The following is an 11,537-nucleotide window of genomic DNA, read 5'->3' on the forward strand; positions in this document are numbered from 1 at the left end:
AGAGAAAAGGGAAGTACCCACTTCCCAGACCATGCACCCAGAAAACGTTGAAAAGAGGTGATGATGAATTTTTCACAGTGTCCTAGAAGTCAGAGACCAGGCCGCTCTTCTGCGCTTGGCTTGGCTCTAGCGACCAGGTTCCGGGAGCAGCAGGAGCTGCGGACACACAGTTAGTGGCCAGCAGAGGGAGCCCCGGGCTGCGGGCCTGGGTCGCGGGGGACTGAGAGGCTGAGCGGCGCCTCCAGGCCCAGCCTGTGCCCGGCACCGGCGCCTCGAAGCCTCGCAGGCTTGCATGCCTCCCCAGTCGTGCCGCCACCGTGGCCGAGGTGCAGCTGCCCGGCAGATAGGGACACCCAGCCTTTTTTTTTTTTTTTAACCCGCCTTAGTCCCTTCTTCTGCGCCCACAGAGCCCCAGCCCCGCTCGGCCCACAGAGCGCACAGCGCGGTTCACTTCGCATCGTAGCGTTTTATTATTTACTCGTTTCATTCTCTTTCTGGAGCAAAAAGTGAAAACCTGAGGTGGGGCCCGTGGGCCGGGCGGGCAAAGCCGGGGCGCAGAGGCTGAGAGGCCCGTGGGGTGGGCCTTCCCTGGGGTTCGGTGCCTCCCCCTTCCCCAACAGCCAAGGATCCTGGGGCCCTGTACAATATAGATGCTCATGTAAAATGAAAAAAAAATTTAAATGCTATGAGTTAATCTCTAAATATATGTACACAGTAATGTACACCTTTGAATAAATTAATACGAATTTGCATCTTCTGTGAACCTTAAAGCTTATTTACACAAATTACCATTTATTTCATAAATATCTTTTGCCCCCTGGGGACTCAAAGCCGAAGTGCAACTTCCTCCGCTGACCCAGGAGTAGGAGTGGCGCCTGTCTCTGGTCAGGTGGAGGTGGGAAGACCAAACGGACAGGACTCCTAGGTCAAGTCTACACTGACTTCAGGCTTCTCTGGCTCCAGCATCCTCCACCCCAGTTTCTCACGACGTCCTGGCCCAAGGCCAGGGACAGTGGGATACTGTCTAAAGCGAACACCTCTGCCCTATGCACATTCTGGCTTCTGAAGGGACGTTGGACTCTAAAGGAGACCACCTCCACCCCCATATGTTGAAAGAAGGAGGTACCCCCGGTAGTTGACTCTCGAGCAGATCTGAATCAAATCCAGTGGCTCCAAGTGCGACCGTGTTGCAGGTAGACTGATTCCTCCTTGAGGTCCCAGGGAAGCGGCCCAGATCCCCGACCTGCCACACGAGGCTCTATTCTGACTGCTGAAGCCCGATTTTGCTTCTTTATTTAAATAAATACCCTTTCTGTGCCGTACACATCCCAGGCAGCCGAGGCAGGCAGCCCAGCCTGGGAGGCCCGTGTGGCAGCGCAGCAGCCAAGGAACCCCCTCACTTGGGCGACTCCCGGCCTGGGGAGAGGGCTCGCTGGCTCTCCAACCCACTCACCAGTCTCTGGATGCTCTGCAGTTCACTGGCCGCCTCTTTGGCTGAGCCGCTGGGCGATAGGGCCCCACGGGATGGGCCCCCCACTTTTCGGAGAGCCAGCTCGGGCAGTGGGCTAGGCTCACGGCTACTTCCGCCTACAGCCTTGGAGCCCTCCGCAGCCAGCCCGGTGGTAAGGAGACTAGTGCTAGGTGGGATGGTGACCGGGATCTGGTAAGGGCTGAAGCGCAGGCGAGGCCGGGCACTGCTCAGGAATGGGCTGCGTGATAGGGAACCAGCGGCGGCCGCAGCAGCAGCTGCAGCGCTGGTGGCGGGTAAAGCCGAGGCGGCGGCGGCCGCTGCTGCCATGTAAGTGTAGGGGTAGGGGAAGAGGCCTCCGAAAGTGGGCATTGGGATTCCCTGGAAGAAACAGAAGGAAACAAGGGTTAGACATCTGTCGGAAGGGTGGTAGCCCTAAATCTACATTTGATATACCTTTCCCTACTCGAACCAGAAGTCACATAACTATAAAACCACGGGCTCACAGGTAGAGATGAGCCCGTGTGCCAGGGCCAAACCCAGCGTGTCCATCGCCTAGGGTGAGATGCAAAGACTTGGAGTTGCCCTGCTCTGTCTGAGCTGGCTGGTATGGTAGGGGTAAGAGAATAAGCATGGGCTGGCGGAACTAGTATGGGCAAAGGCCTAGAGGGAAGACATAGGAAAGGCATGAGATCAGGTGGCTAGCAGGCAGCTGGTGCTGTCATATAAGGTCCGGCTCATCTAGCACAATGGTTCCTCCATGGCTTCTGTCTGCACGGTCCAAGTTGCTGCAGGAACACAGGCTTGGGAAGCAGAAGCTCACATCTCTTGCCTGCTTGCCTGCCCAGGGGTCTCCTGCCTCAGCCAGAATCTGTATGCAAGGGCTAATCAGTTTATAAACTGGCCTGAATGTTTGACAAAGAACTGGCGACACTTCTGTGGCAGCTGAGGACAGAATGCAAAGTCTTTGCTGGTGGAGGGCCCAGCAGCCAGGAAGTCCTGGACAACCAGGGCACTCAGCTCCTGGGGCTCCCGATTTGAGATTATCTGACCTTTGAGATAATGGCTTCTGCCCCAGAGTGTGTGCCCATGGAGCAGGTGATTGGGGGCTGACAGTACTAGAGTCGGAGAAAGCTCCAGTCCTGGTTCAAACAGGAAGAAACCAAGACGCAATTTAGCCTGGAGGAATGCAAGAGCAAGCCCCCACAGTACACTTCAGACCTGGCACTGCGGGTTGGGAGGAGGCGAGGAAGCTTTGAAATTCCCAAGATTTGGTTTCACCTGACACACAGCTACGGGCTTATCCCCGAATGTATCAACTGATTTCTCATAGCTCAGGAGTATGCCCTCCTTGGATTTGTACCTCCTGACCAGGCTGTGTCCAGAAACCCTGACTTTCCGTAATTCCCACAATCACCAGAGTTTGACTGGGGAGGGGATGTTCACATCCACAGAAAGCCAGGGGGTACAGATCAACCGAGTCACGGTGGTTCGGGTGCCCTGGTAATGATAAGCTCTGTTCAAAACTCTTTTCAGAGCCCCACCCCCGACTTTACACATACTCGCTTCTGAACCAAAAGCCACATTCTCAAAAATCTAAACTCCTATTTTCCTTCCCCGGAGATAAGATCTCAAGGGTTCAATTTGCCAGAAACCTCAGAGGGAAGAAACTGAATGAAGGGATTCCAAATCTTTCCACAGGGAATATTCCACCCGAGTAAGGAAAGAGGACGCTCTGCATCCGATCTCCTTATTGTGCCGCTGGCCACATTTTCGTCAACTCTCCCCTGGGAACTCAGAATTTCAGTAGGAGGCGGTGGGGGAACTAAGACCCCTTCTCTGGATGTGGCTGGAGAGTTGGGGGACTCAGAATAGGGCAAAGACCAAGCCAGTTACTTGTCAGGGCAGACAGCTTCCTAGAGGACCTCAAAGGGGCCAGGGATACCTGTGATGTGAGTCACTTTGGTAATCAACTGTCCAGAAAATAATGCAAAATTCCCTCCTTCGTTCGTCCAGTCTACAGAGCCTTTTAGAGCCAGTCATGAGGTCAAGGATTTCCTTCTCAAAAGTTTCCTAGGGCCAGAAAAGCGAACCCCATAAAACCAAAGAGCAATCCTAACTGGTCAGTCAGAAAAGTGTTGTGGGGTGTTCTCTCACCCTTTGCGGGGGTTAGAGAAGGAAACAGGCCCAGAGAGGACCAGGGACTTTCCTAAGGTCACACAGGGTTCAGAAGTAACGTCCGGGTTAGATCATAAGCAAGCGTTCCGTTTTAACCTCTCAGGACCTAGAAGGCTTTCCTGTAGACCGGATTAGGTCTCTCGGAGGATGAGTGCCTAACAGTATCTCTCAAGCTCTCTGCCGGTCTCAGTCACCACCAAGCTGGCCTCCCTCCTTCCGCTGCCGGCAGATCACAGGCCTTACCTGAGATGCCAGCATGTGCTGGGAGAGGTGGAACGGGAACGGCGCCGCGGTGCTTGCTGCGCTGGCTGCGGGACCCAGCCCGCCTGCGTCCAGCCCCGCCGCGGTTCCGGGTCCCGCACCACCGCTATTGCCGCCGCCTCCTGCCACCGAGGCTAGCAGATGACCCATGCCCATGGCGGAGAAGGCTCCGGGGCCCATAGCGAATTGTCCTGGGTGCAGGAAAAGAGGCTGGCCAGCTCCCAGCGGCCCAAAGAACTGCTGCCCGTGCAGGTGGCTGGAGAAAGCCAGGCCGGGCAGGTGGCCCGCACCCAGTGGGGACGCACTGTCTGTTTGCACCACCAACGGCGCCAGGCTAGGCTCCTTGCCCTCGCCCGCGTCCTTTCGCCCCTCGTCCTTTCTCCGGGCCTCGGCGCGTTCCTTCTCCAGGCTCCGCAGGCCAAACGGGCCGTCCCTACTGCCCTCCGTTGTTTCCTTGCTGCCTCTCTCGGGGCTGCGCCGCTCCCGGGCGCGTTCGGGTTCGGTCAAGCGAGCAGTGGGGCTGGCGTCCCGCGTAGGGCTGCGGCCCAGGGGCGCTGCTGCGCGCTCCTCCCCTGGTCGCTCCAGCTCAGCGTCGCTGTCAGCTGAGCATGGCTTCTCTTCGACTGCGGGGAGAGAGGGAGCACGGGTTACAGGGAGCAGGCGGAGACGGACGCGGCGCCCTGTCCCGGGGAACCTGGGCCAGGTCGTCGACACTTTAGACGGACCAGCTGTTGGGAAGGTCAAGTTGGGAGAGCTTCTAGGGGCAGCTGCAGGTCACATAAATCCAAGACCCCATTCTTACACTGAAAGAAAACCAGCCCTGAGAAGAAAACCTCATTTCTAACCACACATCCCACGGGGGATCCAACTCCAAAGCCTACCAAATGTCCTGGCTGCCAGGGACAGTCCTTAAATGGGAGGACCAGACTGGAAATTCTAGCCACATCCCGGTCACTTTTATCCAGGTCTTTAAGATTAGCCGAGCGCTGAACAAAAAGGTCGACTTTAAAGGGGCACCCTAAGGGGACACTTCCAACTCCTACTTTCCAGACTCGGACCAACCGAGTCGCTTACCTCGAGTCCGGTGCAGACGCAGGGGACTGGGCGCTGCGCTGGGGGAGGGCGGTGGTTCACGCGCAGGCGGAGGGTCGCAGGACGAGGCATCGGACTCCGCGCCATCACGCTCCGGTTTGCAGTGTTCCTCATACAAGCGGAGAGTCGGCAGCGTTAGCTGCTTCCTGGGAGAGAGCAGAGGTTGTCAGCCGCCAACGCACCCCTCAGGGCTTCCTGTGGCCGGCGCGTCACAGGCTACCCGCTGATCCCTCACCTTTTCTCTCGACGGCCGTTCCCGGTGTCCCGGAAGCCCTTGGCAAACGGGTTGTTGTCGATCTTCAGTTGCGTAATCTGCAGGACCGAGGAAGCGGCACAAAGTCAAGACCTGGCTCTTCTAGCCTGGCCGGGGGCACCCTGAGGTCAGCGACTACGGGCCACGGAATAGAGAGCCGGAGGTAGGGGGTGGGGTCGTGCCACCCACCAGGGATAGGAAGCCGGGAGGTGATGCCGGCAGGCAAGCATCTAGGAAAGTGACAGGGTCTCTTTCTTATTCAAAAATAATCCCTCAGCACGCACACACAGGCCCAAGCAAACAAACAGGCTCCTGTTAAACTATTCGATACCTGAACACAGCGCCCGCACACCCAAGCCCGCAGGTCCAGGCAAAGGCAAATCACTGCACTCACAGGCCCAGAAGGGCAAGTTTACAAAAGATAAAAATAAATAAACAAGTGCCTATAGAATCCAACGAGTTCACTAGCTTCCATATATAGCTAAGGCACTTCTTAGGAGACTAGGCAAGACCCCTGGTTTACAAAGACACAAGCAAAGACATTGGGACCCTCTCATTTAATCCACTATGATTATGAAGGCATGGACAAGTGGAGAAAGCCTTTTCACCTGAAGGAGAATTGTCTTGGTTTTTCCCACAGGGCCTGGGGCCTGGATAGACCCAGACGAGTGGCTTAGAGGAGCTCACCAGAGCTGTGCCACCTGTCCCACTCTTTGGCTCTCTTGGAGAGTCAAAATTGGACCCTGCATTCCTAGCATCTGTAGAACTTGGGCAGATTGCCCCAGGCGCCCTCTTTTCATTTAGATTCCCAGTCATGAGCCAAGAAATGAACGAAGAAAATGTAAAAATGTCAGCGGGAGCCTGAGTCTCTACTAATTGCTAAGTAAACATCTCCACTCCAGCGAGGGCCCAGCTGTTTGAGTGCCTCAGGGGAGTATGTGTGTCTGTGTGGGTATGAGAGGGAGCCCAGGGGATTTATGTGGGTGCTGCTCTTGCAAATCTGAGTGGGTGGCGGGTTCTTCGAGCTCTTTGCCATGCCCCTGCTATTGGGTGTGTTTGAATGGAGGTTTGGAGCCCGTACATGTTTGGGGATGTAGATGGATGTAGGGGCCAAGTTCACTTCCCGCCCAGCACACCTTGTCATTCTGGTAGGCAGTGACAGCGATGAAGTCAGTCTCTGGGAAGACGTAGGTGCGGAAGGTGCTGTAGGGGAGCTTCAAGATGTCATTGGCTCGGACGATGTGGAAGCGCGGCTGGTACTTGTGCATGGAGTTCAGGATGGTCTGGGAAGAGCACGAGGTTCAGCTAGCGGCTCCCTGCCCCTGTCCTAAACCTTTCTATTACTGGGGACTGACAACTTTCATATTCATTCTCTCTCTCTCTCTCTCTCTCTCTCTCTCTCTCTCATTTTTTTCACCTGCACTTCTTTTTCTACTTTTCTTTTGCTTTTCTTTTCAAAGTTATTTTCTCTCTCTATTACACCCCCCAGTTGAAAATAGAAATGAAACAAAACAGAAACAAACAAAACCCAACTCCTTGCTTTGACTTCACATTCCCTGACCTTGGTAAACTCCTGAAATACTAAGGAAAGAGAAGGGGGGGAGGCTCGTGGACTGCCTACAGTGCAATAGCACCCCCTTGCCCAGTGAACCCCCACCATTGACTGGGATTAAGCAGAAATGAAGAGTTACTCAGACTGTCTCTTGTCTGGGCATCATCTGCCTTGCTGGAGGGAAGTTCTCCAAAAAGGCCTGAAGAGAGCGGGCTTAATTTCTGGATTCTTTAGCCTTAGGTGAGGGTTAGCTACAGGAGTAAGTCTTGGCATTCTCCAAGCTCAGCATATCCCGTCCTACAGGGCCTGCGCTACTTGACCCATTGCCCATAGCACCTGCCTCTGTCTTGAGGGGCTCTCAAAACCCTGACAGAAGGATCTGAGATTGAGAACAGCTTGGAACTTCCCATCAACTGTCCACATGCTCTTCCCCAGTGGCCCAGTGCCCCAGACAAGGTCACTCTAGGGGTCCTAGAAATTCTGTAGCCTCCCTCTACCCGCTCAACTGTAGTGAACAAACCCAGGTTCTCAACACCTTCCCACTCTCCTCCAACTCACAAAGCCATGCTTGTCGGAAATGTTGTTGGTGAGCTTCAGCTTGTGGAAAGCCACAGGCTTGGCCATCCACTGCTCCCCCGTGGCCGGACTGTCCGGATGAATGTACATGCGCTTGGGCATCTCCGGGTCGGCCTTACCAGCCACCATCCACCGTGAGTTGTGAAACTTATAGCGGCAGTCATCAGCAGCCACAATGTCCATCAGCAGGATGTACTTGGCCTTCTTGTCCAGGCCGCTGACTCGCACCTTGAAGGGGGGGAACATCCGCCTCGGAGGGAGGGAAGGGGAACATGCTATTGGGACCCGGCTCTTCTTTACCCCTTTTACCGTCCTGATGACAGAATACCCCTGCCTGATTGCCCCATCTATGTTTGTAATACCCCTCTGTGCTGTGCTCTTACTGCTACTGGGAAGAAGACCCAACCTGCGGTTGTTACTCCCGAGACATCTCATTTCTGCTGGCCAGACCCTGTTTTGTAAAGTCTTGAATGAGCTTTGCACGCAGGTCTGTGGACCTTTCTTCCACTCTGATCTGGGATTAAGGCTGGTGCCCAGGAAAGGAAACTAGGCCCTTTAGAAATACTCTGGGTTTTTCTGAATTGCCCTGAAATTCGTTCAGGGGAAACACGCTCTTCGTACAGGGCTCATAGAAATAAATTAGCAAGGCCCTTGTCTGGGGAAACGATAGGCATAACCTTGATCAGGGATCCTGTGTCTGGAGTTCGGGGGAACAGGGTGAACCTGAGGCCTGGACTCTCGGAGCCTGAAGTGTTGGGAGGATTGGGCATTGTGTTTTTTCTTCTGGCTTTAAGGCCTCAGGAGGTTGTTGGTCTTGAGCTCCATAGATAAGCAAGACTCTCTCTAGGGCCTAGCTGCAGGCTCAACAACTCAAGACCCGCTGCAGGAACCCAGCAGTCGGTCTGGAGCAAGCAGGAGGCGGGATGCTAGTCCCGCTATGGACTCCAGGGAACGGAGCGGAGAATCCGGGGAAGGTTCCTTCTCCTAGGAACTCCTAGATCGGCCGGGAGGCAGAAAAGCGAGACCTGAAGGGGCGAAGGAGATCCGCTAGGGCCGAGCCACTGGGGCTTTGAGATTAAGAAGGATTGGGACTATTCTTTAGGAGCGTGTTTTCGTTTTATTTCAATCGAGGGATGCTTGGTTTTCTTTTTCTTTTTAATTCGCTCCAGTGCCAAACGAGAAAACGTCAGCTTGCTTGTCTGTGAAGAGGTGCGTGGCGCCAGAGCCAGAGCGGGGGAGCCGAGAGCACCGGCTCCGGGTGCTGGTGGGTGCTGTCCGGTCCCCCAGCCCGCCCGCCCGCCGGCCTGCCGGCCACCCTACCTCCCGGACTTGGTGATGACCATCTCGGTGCCCAGCTTGTGGAACTGGTCCCACAGCTCCTTGGCCTCCAGCGTCACCTTGGGGTCGTCCTCCACCTCGTCCTCGGGTTCCAGGCTCTTGAGTGAGCGTAGATGCGCGGCGGGCGGGTGCGGGCCGAGCGCCGAGACGTGCAGCCCCGCCTCGGCGGCCGCTGCGGCCGCTGCAGCCGCTGCCGCCGCCCCCGCCAGGCCCGGGTCGGGCAGAGGCTTGGCCAGCGCGCCGGGCGGCAGCGCTAGCGCCGGGAAGAAGGAGGGCTGCGCTGCCGCCAGGAAGGCGGACATGGGGAAGTCGGCGGGCCGTGGCGCGTGGAATGGGTGGTAAGCCATGGCGCTGGCTGCCAGCGCCGGCTCTCTCATCGGGACATCCGGCCCAGGCACCCGGGAGCCGGGGCCGGGGCCGGGGGCGCGCGGCTCGGACCCCCGGCCCGGGCGGCGGCGCGAGCGGAGGACTGAAGGCACCGGCGACAAGCGCGGCAGCTGCTTCTCCCGGCTCCCCGTCCCGCGCACCTCAAGGGGCTCGGGGCTCAGGGCGCGGGGGCGGAGGGGGTTCTGCGCGGGGCTGGGCTGGGCTGGCCGGCTCCGGCGCCGGAGACCACGCGCGACTGGTTAGATCTTGTCCTGATCTCTGGAAAACTGTGACTATCTCACATGTCCTGCCCTGCTCGGATCCCCTGCGCTAACGAGCCAGGCCCCCCTTGATTGCTGATTTTACGCTTTTTGGACCAATTGTGGGTCTCCGGGGGCGGGGTTTTGACAGCTCAGGCCAAGCTCTGGACGGGAGGGGGGCCAGGGAGAAGGTGTCGGAAGCCTCAGCAGTAAGAAAACATGTCAACAGAATAAAATATTAACCAATGACGGGCCAGCGGGCCCCGAGACCCCTCCCCCTGGCCTGGCCCCCACCCTGCCGCCCGCGCGGGCCGCTGCCTGGGCGAGGACTGGGAAGCGCGGAGGGCCGACCTGACCCGCAGAAACGGCCTGAGGCAGGGGGCGCCCGGGTCCCAGGGCCTTGGGGGAAGGACCCCTAGCCGCGTGCCGGCCCCAAGTGCAAAGCATTGACACGTTCCGGAGAGGAGAGGGGGCGCCCTTTCCCTCCCGCGCCGGGAGGCCCGGCGGCTCTGGCCTGCGCCCCAGCCTGGCCTCCCACCCCACTCGCGGTCACCGCCCCGGGTCCATGCACTTCGGAGGGAGGCTGCGGGCACTGGAAAGCGAGGCCGGTGGGCGGGCAAGTCAGGAGGCTCGGGCGGCCGAGGGCCCGGAGCCGAACTCAGGTAGCCGGAGCCGGTGAGTGGGGAGCCATGGTAGACATGGTAGAACCCTGATGGGGCCTGCAAGGGCGGGAGTGGGATGCGGCCTTGCTCTGGGGAGATGCGGGGACCCCCCCACACCTGCGTCTACCCCCACAGACTGAGGAACCTGTGGTTCCAGGCGGGCCCTGCATTTAGCCCAAAGTAGGTCTGTGTTAGGTTCCCAATCTAAAGCTTTCTGGCGAATGGGAAAATGGATCCTTGGGGCCAGGTAGGTGAGCGCACCTTCTGCTTGAGCCCAAGGAGGTACCGCGCTGGTTGATCCTAGACTTCAGATTCTCCACATGCTCCAGAACGAATTTTCGTCGCATCCGGTACTGGAGATGCAAACCCATCTCTTCCTAGGCACCGGCAACCTTTCTTCTCTAGAGTTTGTTTCCGTCGTTTGGAAGCTCAAAGAACCCTAGTTCAGGAATGCTGAGAAGTGCGGGTGGGAATCGGGGTGTCTGCCAGCATTTGTGAACACCCGCTTCGACGATCAGTCTTCGTTTTCTCTCTGGAGACAGCTCCAGTGCATCCGTGTGCGTGGTGTGGTGTGGTGTCTGTGTGGTATGTGTATGTGTGTTGTACTTCGCGCCCAGTGTGATGCCCTCGGTACACAGAGCCATAATCAGGTGTGCCCAGAGTAAAAAGATCATACACTTGCCTCAAATAGAGTTGGGGCGCGGCCCTTTATGCTTGCTGGGGGGGGGGAGGCAAGGCAGGGTATGAAGTAGCCACAGTCGACACTCCCACCCAAATAACCACTACAAGTGAATTCCGCCGCACCGGCCCTGTGTCCGCATGGTGGGCACCTAAATCCATCAATGGCAAAGCCCAGGCAGCTTGTCCCTCCGCTGCGTACAGCAGGACTCAAGGCACTCGGTAGCTGACCTCCCAGAAAGGCGTTTAAAGGCCAACCGCCCCCGGTAGTGCGTGGCTGAGACCAGCAGGAGTCGTTTGGCCTCCACGACCTTTTTTCCTATGTTTCTGAGCCAACACCAGGCGCTTGTAATTCTTCATAGCCGCGTGCGCGCCTGCCCCACAGGGTTTTTCTTTTCTTCAAGGACCTTCCTTACTCTTGTCTAGGTGGCTCCTCTCATTCTCGTCTCTGCCCATAGTGGACCCTTAAGCTCTAGCTTCGCAGTGTTTCTCAGCTGGGGCGAGACCCACTGCATAAATTCCAACTTAAACAGGATGTGTCTCCTCCGGGAGAGATGTATCTGAACACACTTGGGTAGTTACTGAGGTGAACAAAAAATAGCCAGGTCAGTTTTTCGAATCAGCAATACAATTGCTAAATTGTGCGCATGCGGACAGGCACTTCAGTACTTAAAAGAATTGTGTATGCATCGAAGTATGTATTTTGGATATTTTCCTGGGTAGCATAGGACAGCTGTTCTACCCGTCTGAACTCGAGATTTGAAACACGAAGGTTTGAATTATTTGTCCACGAACTTCAAGAAACCCGGCAGCTATAGCGCGGTGGTTGTTTCACAGGAGACCTGAATCCCAC

General features: G+C 56.8%; 1 protein-coding gene across 1 annotated transcript; it reads right to left on the reverse strand.

Moving 5' to 3' along the window:
- Nucleotides 1-471: 471 nt before the first annotated feature.
- On the reverse strand, nt 472-9,398 carry Tbx2 (T-box transcription factor 2). Its single transcript, XM_041664613.1, has 7 exons — nt 8,701-9,398; nt 7,363-7,630; nt 6,389-6,535; nt 5,235-5,311; nt 4,982-5,145; nt 3,890-4,530; nt 472-1,849 (listed from the first exon to the last, which is right to left on the reverse strand). Exons 1-7 carry the CDS (start codon nt 9,093-9,095, stop codon nt 1,397-1,399), a joined length of 2,145 nt encoding a protein of 714 aa, XP_041520547.1. The 5' UTR covers nt 9,096-9,398; the 3' UTR covers nt 472-1,396.
- Nucleotides 9,399-11,537: the final 2,139 nt, after the last annotated feature.

The sequence above is a fragment of the Microtus oregoni genome, unplaced genomic scaffold (genome assembly GCF_018167655.1).
Source record: "Microtus oregoni isolate MIOR12 unplaced genomic scaffold, Mior012 000015F_ref0000493, whole genome shotgun sequence".
Classification (NCBI taxonomy): domain Eukaryota; kingdom Metazoa; phylum Chordata; class Mammalia; order Rodentia; family Cricetidae; genus Microtus; species Microtus oregoni.